Genomic DNA, 21,195 nt, shown 5'->3' on the forward strand with positions numbered 1-21,195 from the left:
CGCGCTGAATGTATATGTAACGAGGATCGCACAACTACTCATCCTCATCCGCGTCGCTCTCCTCATCATCGCTCTGCACACCAATAACCCCGCCCTTGCCCTCCTCCTTCTCCTTGAGCTCTTTTCCCGCCGCGCGCAATTTCGCGCCGAACGCCTTGCGCGCGCCGAATGTCGATCCGACGTCCCAGATCTGCAGCTTGGCTTTTGAGCCGGCTGCTGCGAGCGTCAGCGGGTCGTCTGGGGAGAACACGGTCGAGAAGACTTTGCCCTATTATCATTAACGAAAAAAGGTGCGTCAGGGAAATCAATCAGAGGGTGAAGATAAAGATGGGGATGATGAAGAAGACAAAGACGTACCACACCCAGATCGCGCGATGTGACGAGGCTGACGTTGCGCTTGTCGCCCTCCTCGTCTACGTTCCATACTTTGACGAGCTTGTCGGCGCCGCCTGTCACGATGCAGCCGCGCATGTGCGGGTTCACGTCGATGGAGGACGCAGGGCCGTCGTGCGCTGACACGGTGAAGCGGGCGGGTGACGGCTGCTCGAGGTTGGACGGTAGCGTTCGCGCGTCAAAGTTGAGTACGAGGCCGTTTTCTAGGGAAACCTAAAAAAACAAAAAATACGCGTAAGAAAGTAGAAAGATTGACAGGTAAGATGTAAGATGTGTTCCTCACATAGAAACTATAGCTCTCCCATGGATCCCAGCACAGCGCCTCGACATCGCTGCCCACAATCGCACCGACGCCCGTCGTCGGCGCACGCGAGTCGAACGTCCTCACCGTCCGATCGAAGCTTCCCGTAAGCAACACCGTCGGCTCCAGATTATTCCACTTGACCGCCTGCACCTCGCCCTTATGCACATCGAAGCTCCTGATCGCACCCGCGGCCTCGCCGCCCTCGCCGTTCACCGTCGGGTCGCGGCTCAGATCCCACAGCTTCACCGTCCTGTCCGCGCTCGCGCTCGCAAGCAGGTTGCGCTGGTGCCTGTTCCAGCTGAGCCCGAGCACGGCGCCGACGTGGTACGCGGACTGCGCCTCGCGGTGCTTGGGCTTTTTCTTTTTCTTCTTGCCTGTGCCGCTGGGCACGGGGACGTGCGCTTTGGTCTCGTCGGGGCGGCCGAGGATGGAGGAGGGGTACATCGCCTCGAGCACGTCGAGCGACCAGATCTCGATCTCGGGGTCGAGCGTGCCGACTGCGATGTAGTTCCCGAAGCCGTTGGCGTGCGGTCCGTGCTGCGCATGCGAGGAGGAGGAGGCGGGTGGGAAGTCGAGCCATTCGAGGCAGAGGGGGAAGTTGGGCAGCATGAGGTCGTGGTGCGCGTAGAGGTTTTCTTGCGATTCGTCGTAGACGTAGATCTCGAGTTGGGAGATCTCATCCTCGGTTTTGGCGACTACGATCAGGTTGTCGGTGGGTAGAACTTCGAGTTCTTCGCGTTCGTCGTCGTCTTCCTTGAAGAAAAAAGAGTTCTTGAGTTTGAAGATAAAAAATGGAATATGTATGGCGTACGTCTTTTAGGGTGATATAGGGATCTTCTTCATTATCCTTGTAGTATGTTAGTCCCTTGATATTACTGAAAGGCCCAACGGCTAATAAAAAGTGAAAAAATAAAGAAGTTATAAACAGATCCTGATTTTTAGTAAAAAATCTCATCCAATAACTTACCCGTAGTGGGTTCATCGTTATCGTAATCATCCAGGTTATATTCAGCCAGATCGTCTTCTGCCTTTGGTTTTGGAGCAGCACCAGAATCGACATCCATAGCATCATCATCCTCACTAAACCACAAAAAGAAGAAAAAATTCAATAGATTGTCCAGAAATGAAAACAGATATGTACACACTCGACCCAGTCGTCTTCATCGTCCTCTTCTGCATTATCATCGCCCTCCTCGTCCTCTTCTCTCTTGTCCATTTCTTGAGCAGCCAAGTGCGCGCGTTCTAGCTCGATGCGCGCATCCTCGAGCTCGATCCGGGCGAGGGCACTGACGCGCTCAAGTTCCTTGTCATCAAGGACGTATTTTTCTGGGTGCTGGACGGCCACACCGCGCTTCACCCAAGCGACGGCGGATATGAGGTTGCTCATCGTTTGTGAAGGCGTTCGATCAGTTACAAAAAAAAGGGAAGCGCGATATGATTGGATCGTAATATGGACAAACAGTCAATTCACGTGCGTCGTTTCAGTGGACTTGGTTTTGTTTCGACTTCCACCCTCACCACGACCGATTTTCATAACTTGGTCCTCAAAAGTAAATCATGCTATGCTACAAAATAAGTTGAACGCCGTAGATCTTTAGATATACGCATCATCATCATCTTGTGAGCACAAGTATACGCCTTCAAGCTTCAATGCCTAGTTGATTGACTTATCTTCTCATGATGTCTTAGAAAATTTCTATCGTAACGCACAAACTAACGACCCATACATTCACATTAGCTTCTTTAAAATTACTTCCCTGGAGAATTCAATCTTAATAACTTATTGACTACGGACCTCCATCTTTTTAGGCGCCGCTCCTTTGGCTCCTTCACTTTCTCCTCAGACACTACTGCTGTTGCTGGCTTCATCGGAACAAAACGAGCGGGGAATCGCATGCCCACTGGGTTTGCTACGTCCGACAAAGACTGTGCGGTTGCCGATTCCGGGCCCTTGTATTTGACAAACATGAACCACCCAGGAGCAGGTCTCAACGTGTCTCGGTTTGGGCCCTCAAGACGCCCTGCCATATGCCCCGATACCATCATACAGTCAAAATGCTTGCCGTTATCGTTCAAGTCTACGTCGACTTCGCAGAATCCAACTGGGATTTTATCGTCGTCTATAACCGCATATCGCACACCATCCAGGACAAGTCCATAGCCCTGATTGTATGCGCCGTTGTCTTGAACAGGTGAATGGCTCAGAACTTCGTCGATATTTGGCCCCTGCCATTTTCCGGTGTTGCTCCAGACACAGAAAGCCGTTATCCACCCTGAAAGAGAGTCGCTTCCCGATCCTCCGTAATCAATGTGACAGATTTTGCCCCAGAACTCGATATCTGGTTTACCATCAAAAGAGGACACAAATCTGCGCAGGATGGGTTTCAAAAGTACCGCCCATGCTTCTGGTTCACGTCCAAAAGATGCCAGTTTGTCCAAACGATTCAAAAGTTTCTCCCAGTCTTCCTTCTGACCTTCAAGCGTGACCAAAGGTATGCCGCAACATAGGCACATCTCGTATGAAAAGTACCTTCGAACGGCGTCAATTTCTGACAGAAGCGCCCATAAAATGTTGCAAGCTCACGCTTTGAGAGTAGCCATCATAAGGACTGAGCATACCACCACGTCGTTAAATGATGTCGTAGAGAAATCTGGAAGTATCCAGTTTTTCAATTCTTTGTCGACAACCTGCAGTTATAAACCATGAATATCTCTTTCACACCTAGAATATGCCTCCTTACGAACATTGTTGTGGATCTGTTGCGTCATTTGATTCGCTAGGTCACCAAAATTGACACTATATCGATCACCTGCTGTTGTTACGGTGAGTTTCTTCTTTCCTTTGTGCGCGACAAATTTTGAGCGTAGTTGTTCCGCATTGGCGTTGACACTATTCAAGGTATCAGCGATGTAACCTGTACTTCAAATAGAATGCCCACTAGAAGTTAAACTGTCCAAGTATTGCTATCCACACATCATCCGGCCTAGCGAATCACACCGTTAAATACTCCTGTAATCATATACAGTGCCAAGACACACCTAAGGACAAGGTGATGGTGTTGGTTGTAGGCATGTATGACGGTGTCCACAAAACCATTGCTCTGTGGCCCCAGGTCATGACAATCCGAAGGGAAAGAACTTTGAAGCAGCTCTTCAAAGCGATTTGCGCCGGATTTACCTCCCCAAGTTGAAGCCAGTACGTCGTGTGCATTCTGACAGCTGCCGTATCCCCCAAACATGACAGGGTTCGCGTCATGTTCTGCAACCTTGAATGTTACTGGCATCGTCAAGGTACGTTGGTTGTTCTCTTCGACTCTCCCCAGCACTCATTAAGTAGTATTTTAAAAAGGCGGTGTACGATTATATTTGCTTTTGTGAAAAGGGACCGATCAGCCTGATAACCGCGAGGTACGAAACTCTGGTCACCAATTTCACTGTAAGAACGACTCACTGTTCGCTGAACAGCATTGCAAGATTAGCTCCGAGTCGACATGCGCAAGCGGCGATGTGTTTAGACGATATTTTACTTCCTTGGATGAGTCACACCAAACCACTTAACATTGATTGATAGAAGTGTATAAGACTTGAAGTGGGGGTATTTCCATGTGTGAGTCAATGGTTTTCAAGAATATCTCAAATGTCGTACTGCCTGGCGCTGTGTAGCAAAACAAAGAATGTACATATAACTTCATAAAATGTAAGGCCGCTACTCGTTGATTCGTTCAATAGACTGGTTATCCTATTTCATGCGAGGACCTGGATGTAACGCTTTCTCCCTTAATCTACAACTCCATCTAAGTAATGCATGAAGACGTTGAAATTATTAGTAATATACCTTGTCTTGAACCATTTGGTGAAGCATAGGAGCGTATCATCCACTCGGTTAATCCTATTTTGATACGGATGGTTTTCGAAAGAGGATTGAAAAAGTCTGAAATCGGTGCCTGAATTTGGCTTTCCACCTTTGCAGAAAACTTTCCGTTTTCACTGCCTTGGTCGTCGCCATCAACTTTGCATGATTTTCCGCGCCGTGTTTGATAAACATAAACCAGCCAGATGAGGGACTAACAGTGTCTCGTTGTCGCCCTTGGATTCGCGTCGCAACATGTCCCGATACCATCATACAATCGAAGGGTACTCCGTTGTCAATCAACAGCACGTCAACCTCGCAAAATCCAACTGGAATGGTAGATAGCTCCAAATCCATGTTGGTTGTAAACCAGAATCGATTTTCCTCTATATTGTCACGAATCGGTTCCGGTGGGGAATTTAACGTTTCTGAGACATCTGGGCCTTGCCATATTCCTTTGCTATCCCAGACGCAGAACGCCGTGATCCACCCTGAGACGGACTGTGAATCGGATCCGCTGTCAAAATGACATATACGGCTCCAAAACTCGGGATCATGCTCGTCCTCAAAAGCCAGCACGAATTTGCGCAAGATAAACCTTAACAAGATAGCCCACGCTTTGGGCTCCTCTCCAAATGTGTCCAGCTTATCCACACGAGCCAAAAGATTCTCCCGGTCAAGTTTTGTACCTTCCAGAGGTCTCGAAGGTATGCCACATTCCAGGATGAACACATACGAGAAATATCTGCGAAGGATTTTGAGTAGAAGTCATATGAATCCCAAGCTCAGAAGTTGATATAGACTTACGCTTTGAGAGTTGCCATCATCAGAACAGAACAGACTACTATGTCATTAAAAGTCGTGGTGGAGAAATTGGGTAGGATCCAGCTTTCCAACCTCTTATCAACAACCTATAAGTTTTATTTCTAGAATGTTTTATTTTAGTTAAAGGGCATGTCACGAACGTTTTCAAGAATCTTGCTGGTCATTTGATGAGCCAAGTCGCCAAAATCAACAGTATACCGATCGCCTGTTGCTCTGACTTCGAGCCGTTTCTTTCCTTCGTGCTTAACAAAACTTGAGCGCAACTTTTCTGCATTGGCGTTGACACTGTTGAGTTGTCATGAAATGGTATCAACAATTCCAGCACAAGCGCCATATCCGACGTACTAGAAATTGAACTGTCCTAGAATTGCAATCCATACGTCGTCGGGTCTGCCCGGAAGAAAAGTGGAATCATAGATCGGCGAATATCATATACAACCGGAGTCACTGCATCCCTTTACACACCTTGACACAAGAGTCTGATGACGATTGTTGGCATGCACCGCTGTGTTTACATACCCATTCCTTTGAGGCATTATGTCCTTAAATCCGGATCCGAAGGAGCTTTGTAGAAGTTCATTATACTTATTGTTCTCGGAAATGAGTCCCCATGATGCAGCCAGAAGATCGTCGGCGTTCTGACACTCTCTGGTGTGGTTGTATGCTGACCACCCGGTAAAAGTGTTGGCGCTATGGTCGGCAACTTTGAAGGATATAGGCATTGGTGAAGAATGATTGATACGTGGGTCGATTTCGAATCAGTTGTTCTCACTGCTACTTATACATGTAGAAGAGTGAGAACACCAGAATTTGATGCTTGATCTGTGATATTGCATCCTTTCCTAGTACCATGTTACTAGGTAGGCACCGAGCGGACCCTCATGATCGCCATGAATAGTACAGACATAGAGCTTTCCATTGTTCATCATCCATCAGTCTAGGGAATTCGAAAAGGCAGTCTGAAGTGTAGAACACTTTTCAAGGTCCCAGCGAGTCAAATTTCAAAGAAAAACGCTTCCACCTAGGTTAAAGACAGATAAGACATAGTTGTGCACAGCAACAGACAGCAACTCCATGAGAATGAAACAGCATTCGCGCGTAGAACGAGAAAATCTTGGAAAAGGGTATGCGCGGCCGAGACAAATGAGAGAGGCTGAGAGAGTGTGGAGAGAAGGGGCCAAAAAGGGGCAATGTGGCTGTGCAGGTGTCTCGATAGGTGCCTGACATATGCCCCCGCACCTTTTTGACGACTTCATCTGGAGCACACTCCACTATCCACTTCACGACCTTTTACGAACAACATCACGATATCCAATGCATTGGGCTCGCTTCTCTGACCTAATATCATCTTAACTTTATCATACCATCCGATTTTTCAACCAACTTTATCTGAAGCCTGCAACCCCAAGTTCAACCATTACCATGCATTCATATATCCTGACGAATCTACGCTTTCTTTTACTACTTCAGTTTACGGTTTCTCAGGTTTGGGGATTCAATGCATCGGCAAGGTAATTTGTCGCCTTCTTAGCCTGTTGAACTGTTCTCATTCAATACCGCAGATGGGGTCAAGCCGCGGTGGTGATCAATGATGCACTTTACATCTTTGGAGGAAAGACAGACAACTACAACTCATTTTCATATACCTCAGCACCCAATAACAACGACCTACTATATCTCTCGCTATCCTCTCCATTCGATGCGTCTGCGCCCCCATGGGATCTGGTCAGCAGCTCTACGAACCTGTCCACTTCGCAAGGGCCTGCGCTTGCATGGAGCACTCTCTCAGCACTCAATACCTCCACCATTCTACTGTTTGGCGGCCAGCCAGGTCCTAACTCACCCATAGTAATCACCGATGCTGCTGATTCTGCGGACCTTTTGGACGTCTTCTCGCGTTTGTCTCCAAACTGGATTATAGAACCTGCATTTTGGTTAAACGAACCTATTCGCCGTATACGACATTCGACAGTCACAGCTCCGTCTGGTTTGGTGTTCATATTCGGTGGGGAGAAAGCAGATGGGTCAAGGAACGGATTCTCTGATCACTATGTATTCGATCCGAATGCTCTGAACTTTACGCTGCTGCCCTTGGATAACGCCCCCCCAGACATATACGGCCACACTTCTATCATCCTCCCTGACGGCAGGATACTGGTATTTGGTGGGTTTTGCCAGTCACTGGGAAAGCTACTTCCTTTCTCCACTATATGGATACTCGACACAAAACAGGCCAACTTGACATGGTCCGTAGTCGAACTTGTTCAGACGGATGTTCCTTCTCCCAGGATGGCATTCGTCGCCGTCTTGATATCCGGAGGGAAGATAATTATACAAGGTGGAAGCGATGCAAACCTTCAAAACAACTTCTCCGATGGATGGGTTTTGGACACAACTCAGAGTCCTATGACCTGGACGCCCGTGGATGCCTTGTCGCAGTTGGGACCTCGCCGTGACCATTTCGGAGTGTCTTCCGGAGAACAAGTTATATTCGGCTTCGGTATGTCTTTCTAAACTGTGACATCTATTAAGTGCTCTAATTTCTTGGTCATTAGGATACACAAACAATGGGCCAGCCCCTGCTCCTCTGCAGATTTACAATCCCTCCAGTAACAGCTTCACTCCGACTTATACCCCTCCACCAGATAATTCAGTTACCCAGACATTACCTATACCCAGTCAAACGACCAAGTCAACATCACACACAACGGCTGGGTCAACCACCAATGGTGTGCACCCAACCTCCACATCAGATCCAAATAACCCAGCTGGAGGCGGCAACGGCGAGCCTAACGATGACACTGGTACAAATCGGACCACTGCTGTTGCTGTCGGCACAGTATTTGCGGTTATCGGTGTTCTCCTTATTGGCATTGGATTCGCATACTATGTGCGCAGAAAACACCGGCAGAGGGATGACCGCCAGTTCTTGGCTCTCGGTGGCGACGATGACGACGAAAGTGACAGTCCTCATCTTTCTGGTCCGATACCAGTAGTTGGGATGCACCGCGAAATGGGTGAGGTTCGTGGTGCCCGCGGGCTGTTAGGCAGTCTAGGCATTGCTAGTGCCTTGAGCGCCGCCACCAAGATGCGCAGCATGCGGAATCAACCTCCGCGTCGGGACATGCTGGCAGACGAAGATACGCGAAGTTTTGGGGAATGGTACAATGCACGGAAGAGAGAAGGCCGAGGGGGGAGTTCGTGGTCTCTGTTGAACATGTTTGGAGGCGGGACGCCCCGTCTGCGCAGTCGGCAGGCGAGTTCAACCGGAAGAAGCGTGAGGAGCACGCCTTGGGTTGAAAAGCACGATCCATTCTCTGATGGCGCGACGTCGATGAAGGATGAAGAGACTGGTTTCATTGGCGCAGCTGCACTGGACCACAGACCTCACACCAGGAGAGAATCAAGTTACGCTAGTTATGCCAGCTCGAGAAGTGGGCCCTATCGGGATCCTTTTGCGGACACTATCCAGGAAGAAGCAAGACCTGAATATGCTCCGACCGATCTGGACGAGCAGTATTCAGATTCTATACATGATCATCTCGAGCCTACAGTGCGACACGTCGTACCCCCAACTCTTCCTGCGATCCGCACCGTCCTCCCACTATCTCAGCAAATTAACCAAACGTTGAGCCCCCTCTCAGAAAGGACTTCACAAAGCAGCTTCCTGCACGCTTCTGGATCTTCGCAAGCCCATTCAAGTGAAAATGTTCCTAGTCCATTTTCAGGAGGTTTTATGTCACAAGCGACGTCAATGACCTCAATTCATCCAACAACACCCAGTTCACCGAAGACAACATCTATCATTGGTGCCTCCGATCCTTCTCTTCTTCAGACCAATCAACCAATGAGGAGGAGCGACTCGTGGTGGTCCAGGTTTTCCCGCTCTAGTTTCTTAGAACGCAGATCGAGCAATGCAGGAGCACGAGCATCATACGATATTCGCGATCCCAATCCTGCTCCGAGACTTGGAGCCATCGAAGAAGGTAGCCTGCACACCGACTCCCGCAGCTCGCCTGGCAGCGCCGATCAGAAGGCATTGGAGGCTGCAGCCGCTGCAGCCGTCGCTGTAGTAGCGCAGAAGGAGAAGGAGAAATCCGGCTCTGGCTCGCAACGTGAATCAGGTGGACCACATGTGTATGGCGCGGAGGGGCATGGGAAGTCGATGTCGTCTTTGCGCACGGCGGATTCGGAGGCAATCGAGCGGATGGCGGGGACGATGGATGTGGTGCAGAGGGTCAAGGAGAGGAGCAAACGTGGCTCTGGAAGCACGAGCTCCACGGGTGGGCTGAGCTTTGACACTCAGGGCACGGTATCGGAGATCGGTGAGGACATGCATATGAGGATGGTCATGTCGCCAGATAGCGATCCTACTGGCCTTGCTGGTGCTGGACCGTCGACTTCGAATGCGATAGCTACGTCGCCTCCGTCGGCATATAAGGATACTTTTGGTCCTATAGGCCCACTCCATATCGATGGAGGATCGACTCCCCTCTCCCCGAGCAAGGTCTCAGAGCGAGTGCAGGCGTACGAAAGGCGGATGTCACAAGATCAACCTACCAGTCCTCTACCCAAGAACTCCAAGCAGAGAGAGGAGCGGCCGAAGAAGAGGGTTGAGGTCGACTATGGCCTTGTTCCCAGGCCTAGTCTGTTCGTGGCAAACCCTGACCATCGACTAGAATCGTCATAAATCATCTGTATTTTTTCCGATCCCTTGCCTTTCACCACTCCATTCTGGTTTTATTCGACATAAACATCAGCATTGTATCGCCTAAATCGTTATTCACGGACATCTAGACTGCTTTCGATTTTCCTGACACTGGCTGGTTGTAAACTAAATTCAAAACTTTGTACAATTGACGATATCCCTTGCACCTCTATTTCTTTTATTTGTATGTTCCTCTTTGTCTTACTCTTTATTTGTTTTGATTTTGTCACTTCAACTCACCCATGACAGCGTTACGACTTTTACGACACCACAGAAACAATTTTATGTGCTACATTATTCATTTTTGCTTGATATGTACCTTGTACTGCCTTCTATCAGCGATCACCGTTTGTACGACACTTCGTTGTTGTACTATTTCATGAGCTTGTCGCACAAACATTGTGTTGTAATATACGATTTCAAAAAGTGCGTCTGTGAAGCCAAGAGTGACTCGGTGAGTACGAACGTATGTCAGTAGAGATGCTATATTCGGGGCGTCTATATTTTAGGCGATGGTGCGCGCCTGTGTCATCGACCAATAGCGCCTAGACAAAAGCGCCCGCCGTTTCTCGGGCCGCCATTGTTCTAGAAACCCTAAACCCAGCATCAAGTGCTTTCCGGCGGGCACGAGGCCAAATAGTACAGCAGACAATGTCAACACATCAACACACTCTTCTTGTCTCTCACCACCATACTCGATAGCACGATTGCGCTTCCATACTCTCCCGCCCTCTCTCTCTGCAAATTCATGTCGATCCCTTTACCTGTTTTTGCCTGCGTACATATCATATATGACCATTTCATTGATGCACCAGCTCTTTCTTATGAGATGATTTGGAATCTGTTACCAGAGTTGATGAATTGGAGAGGTCGTGCAGCGCCCGCCCCAAACCTTTGCGGGCGCTGCACGATTTCTCCAATTCACGCTCCTTTCTGGAATTGGCTCCAGTTCGATTATGAGTGCCTCAAGATTTTTGAAACCTAAATTATCCTATGCATCATGAAAGTCGTAGCTGCTCAAGGTAGCAGTCGTCAGCAACAACATGGAAGTGCTCAAGCGCTCAAATACTCCAGCTGACTGTAAGCATGCATTATCAGTTTTTTTTTGGCCTTTTTGTGTTGTTTCTTTCCTGGAGAGGTTGAACTGTTGTTCACCACCACCATCTGCCTCGTCAGCCAGTAACGGCGATGCCGTATGCGACGATTGAGTGCTGAGCAGCTGAACGTTCTGGGGTTCAATGATATCGGCATGAAGCCCAATACTGACTTCTTCCCTTCTATTCCCAGAACGCTGCGGAGCTGCGATACTAGTATCGTTCAAATAGAGGATCAGGTGAGCACGGGGACCATTGTGGCGCAGAGATGTCCACAAGTTATACTTCGTGGGCGGGAATTGCGTTCTAACTCATCTAAAAGGGTACGTCGTCTGATGGTACTTTTCCTTCAATTCATTTCGGTCTTCTACCCGTAACAGTCGCATCAAGTTTGAGGCGGTGAGATTGTTTATTTTTTGTAGTGTGCTGACTATGGTCTTCCACTGTAGGCGAGACAACACTTTGTATGTTTTTCAACGACCGCTGGGCAATTGATGATATTCAATGAGGAGGTGAGTACTTATTGTCGAGCGACGGGGGATAGGAAACTAATGCAAACCCCAAATAGAAGAACTCCCCGAACCTTATTCACTGCCCCTTATCTATTCCGACTCTACAATCGATAGGACAGGTATACACGGCACTGCGATCAGTTTCTTAGAGCATACTTGACAGCGGCTATTCTTGGTCGATGCAAGAGGACGTGGTAACACATTTCTTTCAATTTTCGAGCTCTAACGTCCTTTCGTCTGTTGAAGTGCACGCATAGTTTCTGATGATGGCGTCTTGAAGGTAGTAATCTTGTGGGTCTCCTCGTTGGCATCGTCCAAACGAACAGCCGATAGCATATCAGGGGAACGTATGCATGGAGTCGTTACGACATCTTTCAAATGGGTTCTCAGAAAGATGAGCACCCAAATACAGATTGTACTATCTTGGACGGACCCCCTCTTCTCAGGTATGTGACAACAATTTTTTGAATTCTTGTTCTTGACCGAGTAGCACCCTTCATTCAGGACCCCACAAACCATTTGCTATTTCGAAGGCGACGGCGCCAGCGGCATATGATGACTCGAAGGCCGCCAATGCGTGCATGCACAAAATTCCACGGTGAGGTGGCTCACGAGACTTTAAATATGGCTAATCCGGTTCAAAAGCGGCAGAAAAGTGCTTGAGCAGACCAGACGCGGTCGCACACAAAAACTTTTTTGAATCATTAAGCCTCGCGTTTGGCTCGGGGAAGGGAAAGAATCAGAAGTCCGAAACCAGGTGAGAATATCGAGAGCAGACTTGCCAAAGCTCGCCAGTGAAAAGATCTCACAGTGTCGATTGCACGACGGCGCACATTGGCCATTGAACTCTTTGGATCATCGCGATGCTGGCTCTACCCTGCATGGGGCCACTGGATGAGGAAGAACGGTTGGCTGAGACAAACGGCGGCTTTTTGTGAGCCGCTCAATCTTTGCCTCTAACCTTGGAAATCCCCGTCAACTACCGTCCAGCGCCTTGAAATGGATCCAGCTGCTGCAATTACATCTATGATCTCGATAACCCGTGCGGCTTTTGAGAGTGACTAGATCTAATGACTCTGCTGACTTCTCTCATGGCACTGGAATGTTTTGAATGGCTTGCTTTATTGGATAAAGCGGTTTTCATACTTAAGAATACACTCTTCGGCCGATCTCTTTGCTTGGCTACACTAAGTGGCGTTTCTTCTCTGAGTTGTTACTCGTATGGGACGGTGCTTAACGTTAAGCGTCAACACTACTCGAGTGCTAAAAATAGCATTTAGTCCGAACCCGACAATCCAGTTAGACTTATGGAGGTGGGCGATAGAGACTCCACCCCTGACCACCGAGTTTTATGTGAGGTATCATTGGACGAGCATCACTATTCTGGCACTAGCAATAACTGTTGCCGATGATGAGGGTGTACTAATCTATTTAAATGGTGATCATGATGCTGTCTTGTTTTCAAACTTGACTTCAACTTTCAAGTATTACACCCGTCTCCAAGGAGTGGTTCTGGATCTGTCACCTGTTGAGGATATTCGTCCCATAGTCTCGTTTGATCATCCGGAGAAACTGAGATGATAGGTTTGCTCATCCATCTGAGGATTCAACAGAGATGAAAAGTTTGTCAGTTCGTCAAAATCCCGAGGTTTTCAAAGTTGGAATGGAAATGTACTGGCAATGTGGGTGTAGATAAGTATTGCTGAGAGAACAATGGAAAAGTCGCGTGATGCTGCTACGTAGGTCATGATAAACCTGGGAAATGCTCGATGGATTGGTTCTTGTAAAGATACCCCACTTAGTACGTGTTTTGTTGCCCAAGTAAATCTTAACACCCATATGTAAACGATATAAATGAGGTGCACCAATCCACGAAAAATTCTACCAGATAAGCAAGTTCGCCGCTTTAGCAGTTCTTGGGAGGCACGCAGTCTTGTCATTCTTGCCTGTCCTTTGTTTTGGACTCTAAAGAAACGCCAGGCGGATGCTGCGGAGCGGGACAAGCTGAACGTCTCCTAAAGGACTTTGAAACTGCGACGGGTCAATATTGCACAGCGCACTCAGAACTGTTGACATGTCAACATCCGTTCTACACTCCTTACTACCATAAAACTTAATAGAAATCCATTTTTTACATCGTTCTCAATGTCCAAAACATTCGTACAGTGCGATCCTTCAAGATATTGATGCCCACGTCGAAGTGGAATGTGTTGGACTATCTCTGGGGTGGTAGTCAGTGTTAAATAAAAAAAAACCACATACACGATATCCATACGTCATTCACATGAACAATACCATAGATAGTCTACGATTCATTCGTTATTATAGTATAAACCATACAATGATAGAAAAACTCGCCCGTTGCACGACCTTGAAACTGTAGCTGTCGTCTCTATGAAAGACATTCGACCCCATAAAAGTAAAGACTGGCATGACATTGTAAAGCACGGATTCGGGAGCAAGGCGTGCCAGATTTGCGATGAGAAGAAGCGCTTGATGGAATGTCTGTACTTTGGATAACTGAGTCGGTCTCAACTCTTCGCTCCCCCCTTCTGCTGCAACGCTGTCCTCCATGTCAGATGAGTGCATTCCGGTGAGCTCACACCGGCCGCCTGCATATAAGCTGGCTGACTGTATAACGATAGCATCATGACTGATTCAATACCCTATTGACCTTTTCTCTTTGTTGTGGGCTTATTATATCCTACATGCCACAGTTACCGTATTATCCGGGTAAAGTCTTCTGAAAGATTCAGCCCCGAATAATTTTATTCAATAACCTCGAGTTCGCAAGGCTGAGGTGGCAAGAAATGCATTCTATCCGTCGGGACGCTGTTTTGAGTCCATGGACCCATGGAACCCCGATTTTAATCTATTGAGGGAGATTGTTCAGGGTTTGTCTGTCAGGTTCAGGTAAGGTTACTCAATGTTTCCACACCATAACAACGTGTACACATGAACACGTCGCAAGATCGCAGGCAATTGAATATCAGTTATCTAGCCATCTCCGCAACAAAATGTGTATTGTTGGCGCATAGAGGCATATTTTCGAGGCCTAAACGTAAACACATTCATTCGGATACCCGCGAATATGGGCGTGGCATAGTTTCTCCGAGTAACTTTTGCGGCTAGTGGATGACGGCACACAGTATAATTGAGAGGAATAAGTAATCCGACGTCTGCTATCTATCTATATCTCACATGAGACTGTCAAATCGTTTATACATTTGTATATCGGACCTTCCAGTTCGATTGTATATAACTTCATTTATCACATAGCGAAAAACGTCGTCTAAAGATTCTCCGGATGACGCGAAAACAGTGGAGAAAGTTCACTACAGAACAGGAATTCTAGGAATGTCATCGTACGTTCGAGTTCTATTGTTTCACTGAGTTAATCTACCATAATATTTCATCGTCCAGATATTTTAAATCATGAGATAAGAGTATCAGGAGCCACCAGAGCTACAAGGCAGCCTGGTCGCATTGTTCACCGAGAGGTGCCTGTCACTCGATCAGTGTGGAACTAAAACCATCCGTCGTTTATTCTCAGCTAACTTATGTGTAGTTATATACGTTTGATTCAAAATAGTCGCCATGTTCCGGGATACGTTCCATTATGTCTTTGTTGTTGATCAACTACATGCCGAACTTCCAGCATAGTGCTGAGAATCTTGCAAGTACTAAGTGAGGCCACTGGTATGGATTGAATGCAACCGTGGTTTCGTACTTCTCCTTTTGTGGCTTGGCCCATTCGTATGGGAGCTCCGGTAGGGTAAGGGATATTCGAGCGGCAACATCGAGGACCGAGTGGTGTCGCAAAAACCTTAATCTCAAAGAGGAATTAACAGAGGCCCCGACCTCGTGCATCCTCCTGCAGGGCTTGGAGACCGAGCTGAAGTCTGAAGGCGGGGAGATAGTGCTGTCTAGATAAGGGCCCTATTGTTCTTCTGAAATAGAATTCCAATCTGATTATCGCTTTTTCGCACATAAGTTGCAAAGTGTCCCAATGAGGAAGAGAAGTTGATCGCAGGCGCCCACAACTTTGTGACGGTAACAGTAACGAGTAACGATCAGCGGTGTAGGAAAAAATGCACATGTATTTGTCAGCAAAAGAAAAACAGGGGTGTGAGTGTTCGGGGTCTTGCCAGGTAATATTTTTCGAGCCATGCGGCCTACTGGCGGCTAGTAGCCAGCGTCTGCCTTACTAGAGGCGCCGGGCACAGCCTGACTGGTGCAAGGTCATCACGTTCAAGTCTAGCACATCCCATCCCAATATTATACTATCCTATTGTCGTCAGTGCCATCGGCAAATTATTTTATAAAAACGAGCGGGACATAGCCTTTGCTTCCCAAACCTATAGATATACAGACTCCCGCTTTTCGCCAGGATATATGTGCTGTGCAGACTTCATTCGGTCCAGTGGATGGTGGAGCACTTTCAATGAAATCATTGTACAACCAAGTACCCATCAATTCAATTTGTTAAGTCAAGTATACACAGATATTTCCGACGAGTTAGTATCTCTCATTTGAGATGGTGGGCTTAGGCAGCGTTGATCTCTTCAATGTATTTCTTAGACTGCTCGTCTCCAGCAGCTTCGAGGATCTGATGTAAAAAAACATAATGAGACAGGAGGCCAAAAACGATGGCTTCGACCTGCCAACATACCGCGATAAGTTTCTCAACGTATTTTTTGTAAGCCTCCTCCTTGGTAGTACCCTTCACCGAGGTCCATGCGTCCCTAGAGCATGAGACGTCAGAAAAAAGGAAAATCATTCCGGACTACGCGGCAACTTGCCATTTGGCCTTGCCTGTAAAATCGAGCATGCCAGGGCGAGTGGTGGTGTTATCTCCGACTTTAGCTGTTGGAATGTCAGCCACACGTTCCATATGCCACTTCGAACTCTCCACATTACCTTGCTTGAAATACTTGTAGAACTACCACACCCGAGCGAGAAAGAGCAGATTAGATGTCGAGAAATAGGGGTCTTTTCGATATTTTTGGGAACACTCACGAAAAGCTGGTCATCCTGGGTAGGTTTGACTGGCCCATCTTTGGGAAGGGAGCCGATGATGGCTACGGCTTTCTCGAACTGGGATTCAGACATGACGGTAAGATGAAGAGTCGAGTTTGTGGTAAGATATTTGCCCGCCTGTGATCGTTATCTCGTCACTGTGATTTTCCTTTTTGAGCAATCGGCTCGGGTCATTCCCAGTCTTTAGGGGACTTGCTCTGGGAATCCCAGAGCAAGTCCCCTAACCGAATGAGTTGCAAAACATAAGTTGGATGAGTCGTACTGCCTCCTAATAAAATTGAATTCTTAAAAAAGGAATCTATCGCTCTCGCACTTTCGAATTCCCCAGAGAGACTCCCTTCTCTGGGAAAAGAGAGGCAACGGTCAGGATCATCTTAATCGTAGTATGTCATCCCGTGCCACCTTAAATAAAGGTCAGAAAAGCATCGCGTCCAAGTTAGTTATGAGAATAGTATGAGTATCAAGCTAGAAGACTCTATGTATAAATCGCCGTTTGAATATGACCTTCATGTCCGTAGTGCGTCCAAAAACTTAACCTCATCTTACGTTGCTGGCAGAGTCTATATTTGATTCACGAGAGAATTTCCATGCCATGACCCAGTCATCTCAGTCCATAACGCCGATTTCATTTGCTTGTGATGAAAACTGGATGAACACGAAGGCAGCTCATCTGGAAGTGGATATCCCGACTGATTCGCTGATTGTCAAAGACACCCATTTTGACCCTTTGACCGTGGGGAGCATGGCTGTGTTAAGGTGGAGAGCAGTACCTTCGCATTTAGAGACCCCCGTCAGAAATAGTGCTTGCTGCAATGCTGGGTTACACAACACCTAAAAGTCAGTGAACAACACAGGCTTGTGGGGCATGGCATTCAGGAGCCAGGTTCGCTCCGTTGGGTTGTCACTGTATAACCAAGGTTACATTATCTTCATTTCTGGTTAGAGAGAATCCTAGAAGAACACCAGACGGTGCCCATCTTATCTGTGCTTGGGTTTGTAGCTGCTAGCAAGGTTACAATTCAAAGTCAAAGGATCGTCTGGTGATGTGCCTGGAGAGGCAGGATAACATAATCATTGCACGTGCGCAAGAATCTGCCAGTGACCGAATTACGACCAGTGACCAACAGATGGTTGGCCTATAACCTGGTGGCACTTTCTCTTCAAGCTCTGACACGCTCTCAAGGCAAGGGTTACATCTGCTCTGCTACAAGAGCTTAAACCTGACACCGTGCTGTTGTCCATCGCCTAGTCTCAGCACAGAACATGTCGCCTACAGCAGCTCCACCAACACCACAAGAAATCATCAGAAAACTATCAGTACATTCAGTTTCGCGGGAGAGAGTAAAGGTGCGAGTTTCTACTTTCCTGGTCTTTATGACCAATCTTTCTGTCAACTTTGGCTTACAATGCAGGGCCTTTGGGTACACAGACTGCATCATTTTCAGGAGGACCCGTTTCTGGTACAGAATCAGACTCTGATTCCATCCTGACGCCGGACGTATCGACGCCAATGGGGCACCCGCAGAGCATGCACGTTGGTCCCTCATCGACGTCACACCCGCCCCTCTCATCCATCGCTGAGCGGCGGTCGGACAGTGGAGAAGACTCAGAGGACGAAGATGCCGCAGAAGGCCCGGGAGGATGGAAGACAGCGGACGTGCGTACCAAGCCACGTAACTCTGCGGACGAGAGTGTCATCAAGGCGGGTTATCTGTGGAAGAAGGGCGAGCGCAGAAAGGTATGTGCTTCGTTGTCTTTGTTGCATACAAAATGTTTTATGCTGAACTTAAATGTTTTTTTTCCTCGTTCCGTACGCTCGTCTGTAGACGTGGAAGAAACGGTGGTTTGTGCTGCGCCCTGCGCACATTGCTTATTACAAGAGCTCGGCGGAGTACCAGCTTCTGCGGCTTCTAGAGCTCTCAGATGTACATTCGTGCACACAGGTCAACCTTAAGCGACACGAAAATACTTTCGGGCTGATCTCGCCGACACGGACGTATTATCTGCAAGCTTCGACGCCGCAAGATATGCAGAGCTGGGTGAAAGCCATCGAGGACGCCAGGGAGACGCTGCTGGCGACATCAACACGAACATCCGCGGCGACACCCATCCCCATCCCCCGTCCGACCGCAGAAATGCGGTCATCATCGCGGGGCGCGATTCCGCTTTCGTCCTCCCCTAATAATATCATTACATCGTCTGACTCGGAGGATAACGCTGGCACGTCAATAATGCAGGGTTACTCGGCGGCATCGCCCACACAGGCTGCGTTTTCCCTACCACCGAGTAAGGCGTCTGTCCCGAATAAAGATCCAGGGAAAACCGTTCTTTCAGGGTATTTGATGAAATGTGGATCCAAACGCCGTAATTGGAGGAAACGGTGGTTTGTTTTGACGGGTGAAAAGCTTATGTATTCCGGAAGCCATATGGTGAGCGCTTTTTTCTTGACATTGCTCTCCTGATCCGGCCTTTCTAACGTTGATTTTAGGACACAAAACCACACAACCAATTCCCGTTCAGCAGCATCCTCGATGCCCTGGAATATGATCTCCACAGGCAACACCCAACAAATCCATCCGTAACCTCGCCACCGCATGGGATGAACCATGCTGAGGGTAACGACGAGGTTAACAGTACGCACACGTTTAAAATCGTCACCACGAAACGGACATTGCTGTTGTGTGCGCCGAGCGAAGATGATGAAATCAAGTGGCTGGGCGCCATCCGTGCGTTGATTGCCCGGCGCATGGAATCCGGTCAAATTCCTGGCAAGACGTCATCCAAGTCACCTCCGGTCGCTGGTCACCAACACCACGACGGAAGCGCTGGTGCAGGCGCTAATGCAGGTGTTCCCGCTACTGCTCCCGCTGCGAGCGGGGGCTCAGTTGCTGCTAGCGCCGGATCGGGGATCAAGGCAAAAGTGCGCCGGTTATCAGCAGCGGGTTCGATCAGCCTGGGGCATCATGGTGATCATGCTCCTCATCATGAGATGCGAGAGGCCAAGGCATCTTCATGAACACTTTACGATCATGAACTAGAGCACAGAAGATGCTCCAGACAGAAGGATACGATTGCCAGTATATACCACCACCTCATCCTTTGCTCCCCTTTCTCTTCTTTCTTCTGGCTCTGGTCTCCGTATATCTGTCTTTCTCTCTCTTCACATTTCTTGGACAAGGAAGGGACTCTCTAATATGCTACACTATCATTTTAGACTCGACATCTCTATGTTGATTCCGTTTCTAGTTCTTCTCTCCTTTGTTTTTTCCTCCCTTACTGTGCCTGCCTTTCTATTGCCCGGATTTTTATCTTAAGTCTGTCGCCCCCAAAAATCAACTATGTACATTTTGCCTTCCTCTGCCCTGTCTGTTCACAACTGTGTGTGCCTCTTGGGAATGTTCTTTTTTCGTTGTCTTGCGTCCTTACTCTACATCCCATCTTTTACCGTCCTCAAGGAACTGCTATAATTGTATAACCTGCACCAGTCGAGAGAGGAACACGAGCTCTTCACGCGTAGTTTTCTTTTCTTCCTGTAGTCCGTCCGAAGATCCACATCTGAATTCAAATGGAGGGTTATTGTCTTGTATGGAGAAGAAATAAATGGCGTCGGAACAATCCAGGAGACCACAAACTTAGAATAGGGTATCAGGTCTGTTGCCTAGTGCTACGTGCAACAACGGTATTCAAGCTTATTATGGGATTTTACCTTTTGTAGAGAAGGCGGCACGGAACAACTCTTGATCTCCGTGTTGTCATTTTGACGATGCATCCGCGCTCAACGTGGAAACTCTTTTGAGATAAGTTATTATCCATGAGCAGTCTCCGTCGTTGGTACTTCCCACTAGAGGACCTTTTGCAGTCTTTGTGGGCGCACAAAAATGAAGATTCTAGGTTCTTCTGGCATCTAGACCCGCTGCGGAGGTTCTTTGATAATAGAATAGGAATGAGGAGCACTGTCAGGCGCAGGCGGGGTTAACTTTGAGTCCCCTTTTTTGGAGTTAGGACTCCATTGTTTCGCTGATAGTCCCTCTGTCGACGAAAGAGCACTAGCGATGTCATACTGAAGCCGTTTCGGACAATCAATCAATGATTTCGTTGAGCCCCTCCCTCTGATAGGATTGAGAGCGAGCAACAAATCACCAGGCTATGAGGATGGCGGTGAAGGGTATACGACTTGTATTAATTACGATTGGATTTCCGCGATAGTCTGTACCCAATACCTGATTACTATTCGTATATTGAATAGATGCTGCAGATCGACCTGTGTAAAAAGTTACATGGACGTTCAAAGAATATAGATAAATTAAGGCAGGACAGCCATTGCCAGGGAGGGGCATGAGGCAGACAGGACCCTGGACACACTGTCCAGATGAGGAAGGAGGGAGGGGGGTTGGTACTGTGACGCGTGACATCTAAGGTTCACATTCACTGGCGACTAATCACAACTCTTCCGGAAACGACAAGCTACT

The 21,195-nt window shown here is 47.9% G+C and overlaps 6 protein-coding genes across 6 annotated transcripts; 2 read left to right on the forward strand and 4 right to left on the reverse strand.

Moving 5' to 3' along the window:
- Positions 1–34: 34 nt before the first annotated feature.
- Positions 35–2,084, reverse strand: JR316_0005822 (putative WD repeat-containing protein C17D11.16; the record flags this gene model as incomplete). The annotated part of the gene is made up of 6 exons (XM_047891576.1): positions 35–268; positions 358–606; positions 677–1,450; positions 1,509–1,588; positions 1,665–1,777; positions 1,843–2,084. The coding sequence occupies 6 exons, from the start codon at positions 2,082–2,084 to the stop codon at positions 35–37; spliced, it is 1,692 nt and encodes a 563-aa protein (XP_047748925.1).
- Positions 2,085–2,446: 362 nt separating this feature from the next.
- Positions 2,447–3,981, reverse strand: JR316_0005823 (uncharacterized protein; the record flags this gene model as incomplete). Its single annotated transcript, XM_047891577.1, has 5 exons — positions 2,447–3,227; positions 3,282–3,385; positions 3,443–3,587; positions 3,637–3,681; positions 3,737–3,981. 5 exons carry the CDS (start codon positions 3,979–3,981, stop codon positions 2,447–2,449), a joined length of 1,320 nt encoding a protein of 439 aa, XP_047748926.1.
- A 498-nt stretch (positions 3,982–4,479) lies between these two features.
- Positions 4,480–6,094, reverse strand: JR316_0005824 (uncharacterized protein; the record flags this gene model as incomplete). Its single annotated transcript, XM_047891578.1, has 6 exons — positions 4,480–4,491; positions 4,686–5,292; positions 5,355–5,458; positions 5,513–5,657; positions 5,718–5,762; positions 5,838–6,094. 6 exons carry the CDS (start codon positions 6,092–6,094, stop codon positions 4,480–4,482), a joined length of 1,170 nt encoding a protein of 389 aa, XP_047748927.1.
- A 700-nt stretch (positions 6,095–6,794) lies between these two features.
- JR316_0005825 (Adagio protein 2) lies at positions 6,795–10,062 on the forward strand (the record flags this gene model as incomplete). The annotated part of the gene is made up of 3 exons (XM_047891579.1): positions 6,795–6,883; positions 6,935–7,872; positions 7,928–10,062. 3 exons carry the CDS (start codon positions 6,795–6,797, stop codon positions 10,060–10,062), a joined length of 3,162 nt encoding a protein of 1,053 aa, XP_047748928.1.
- Positions 10,063–16,232: 6,170 nt separating this feature from the next.
- JR316_0005826 (Acyl-CoA-binding protein) lies at positions 16,233–16,798 on the reverse strand (the record flags this gene model as incomplete). The annotated part of the gene is made up of 5 exons (XM_047891580.1): positions 16,233–16,295; positions 16,359–16,431; positions 16,489–16,552; positions 16,607–16,628; positions 16,706–16,798. 5 exons carry the CDS (start codon positions 16,796–16,798, stop codon positions 16,233–16,235), a joined length of 315 nt encoding a protein of 104 aa, XP_047748929.1.
- Positions 16,799–17,989: 1,191 nt separating this feature from the next.
- On the forward strand, positions 17,990–19,742 carry JR316_0005827 (Pleckstrin homology domain-containing family A member 1; the record flags this gene model as incomplete). The annotated part of the gene is made up of 4 exons (XM_047891581.1): positions 17,990–18,073; positions 18,156–18,464; positions 18,553–19,155; positions 19,215–19,742. 4 exons carry the CDS (start codon positions 17,990–17,992, stop codon positions 19,740–19,742), a joined length of 1,524 nt encoding a protein of 507 aa, XP_047748930.1.
- Positions 19,743–21,195: the final 1,453 nt, after the last annotated feature.

This window comes from Psilocybe cubensis, chromosome 5, assembly GCF_017499595.1.
Source record: "Psilocybe cubensis strain MGC-MH-2018 chromosome 5, whole genome shotgun sequence".
Classification (NCBI taxonomy): Eukaryota; Fungi; Basidiomycota; class Agaricomycetes; order Agaricales; family Agrocybaceae; genus Psilocybe; species Psilocybe cubensis.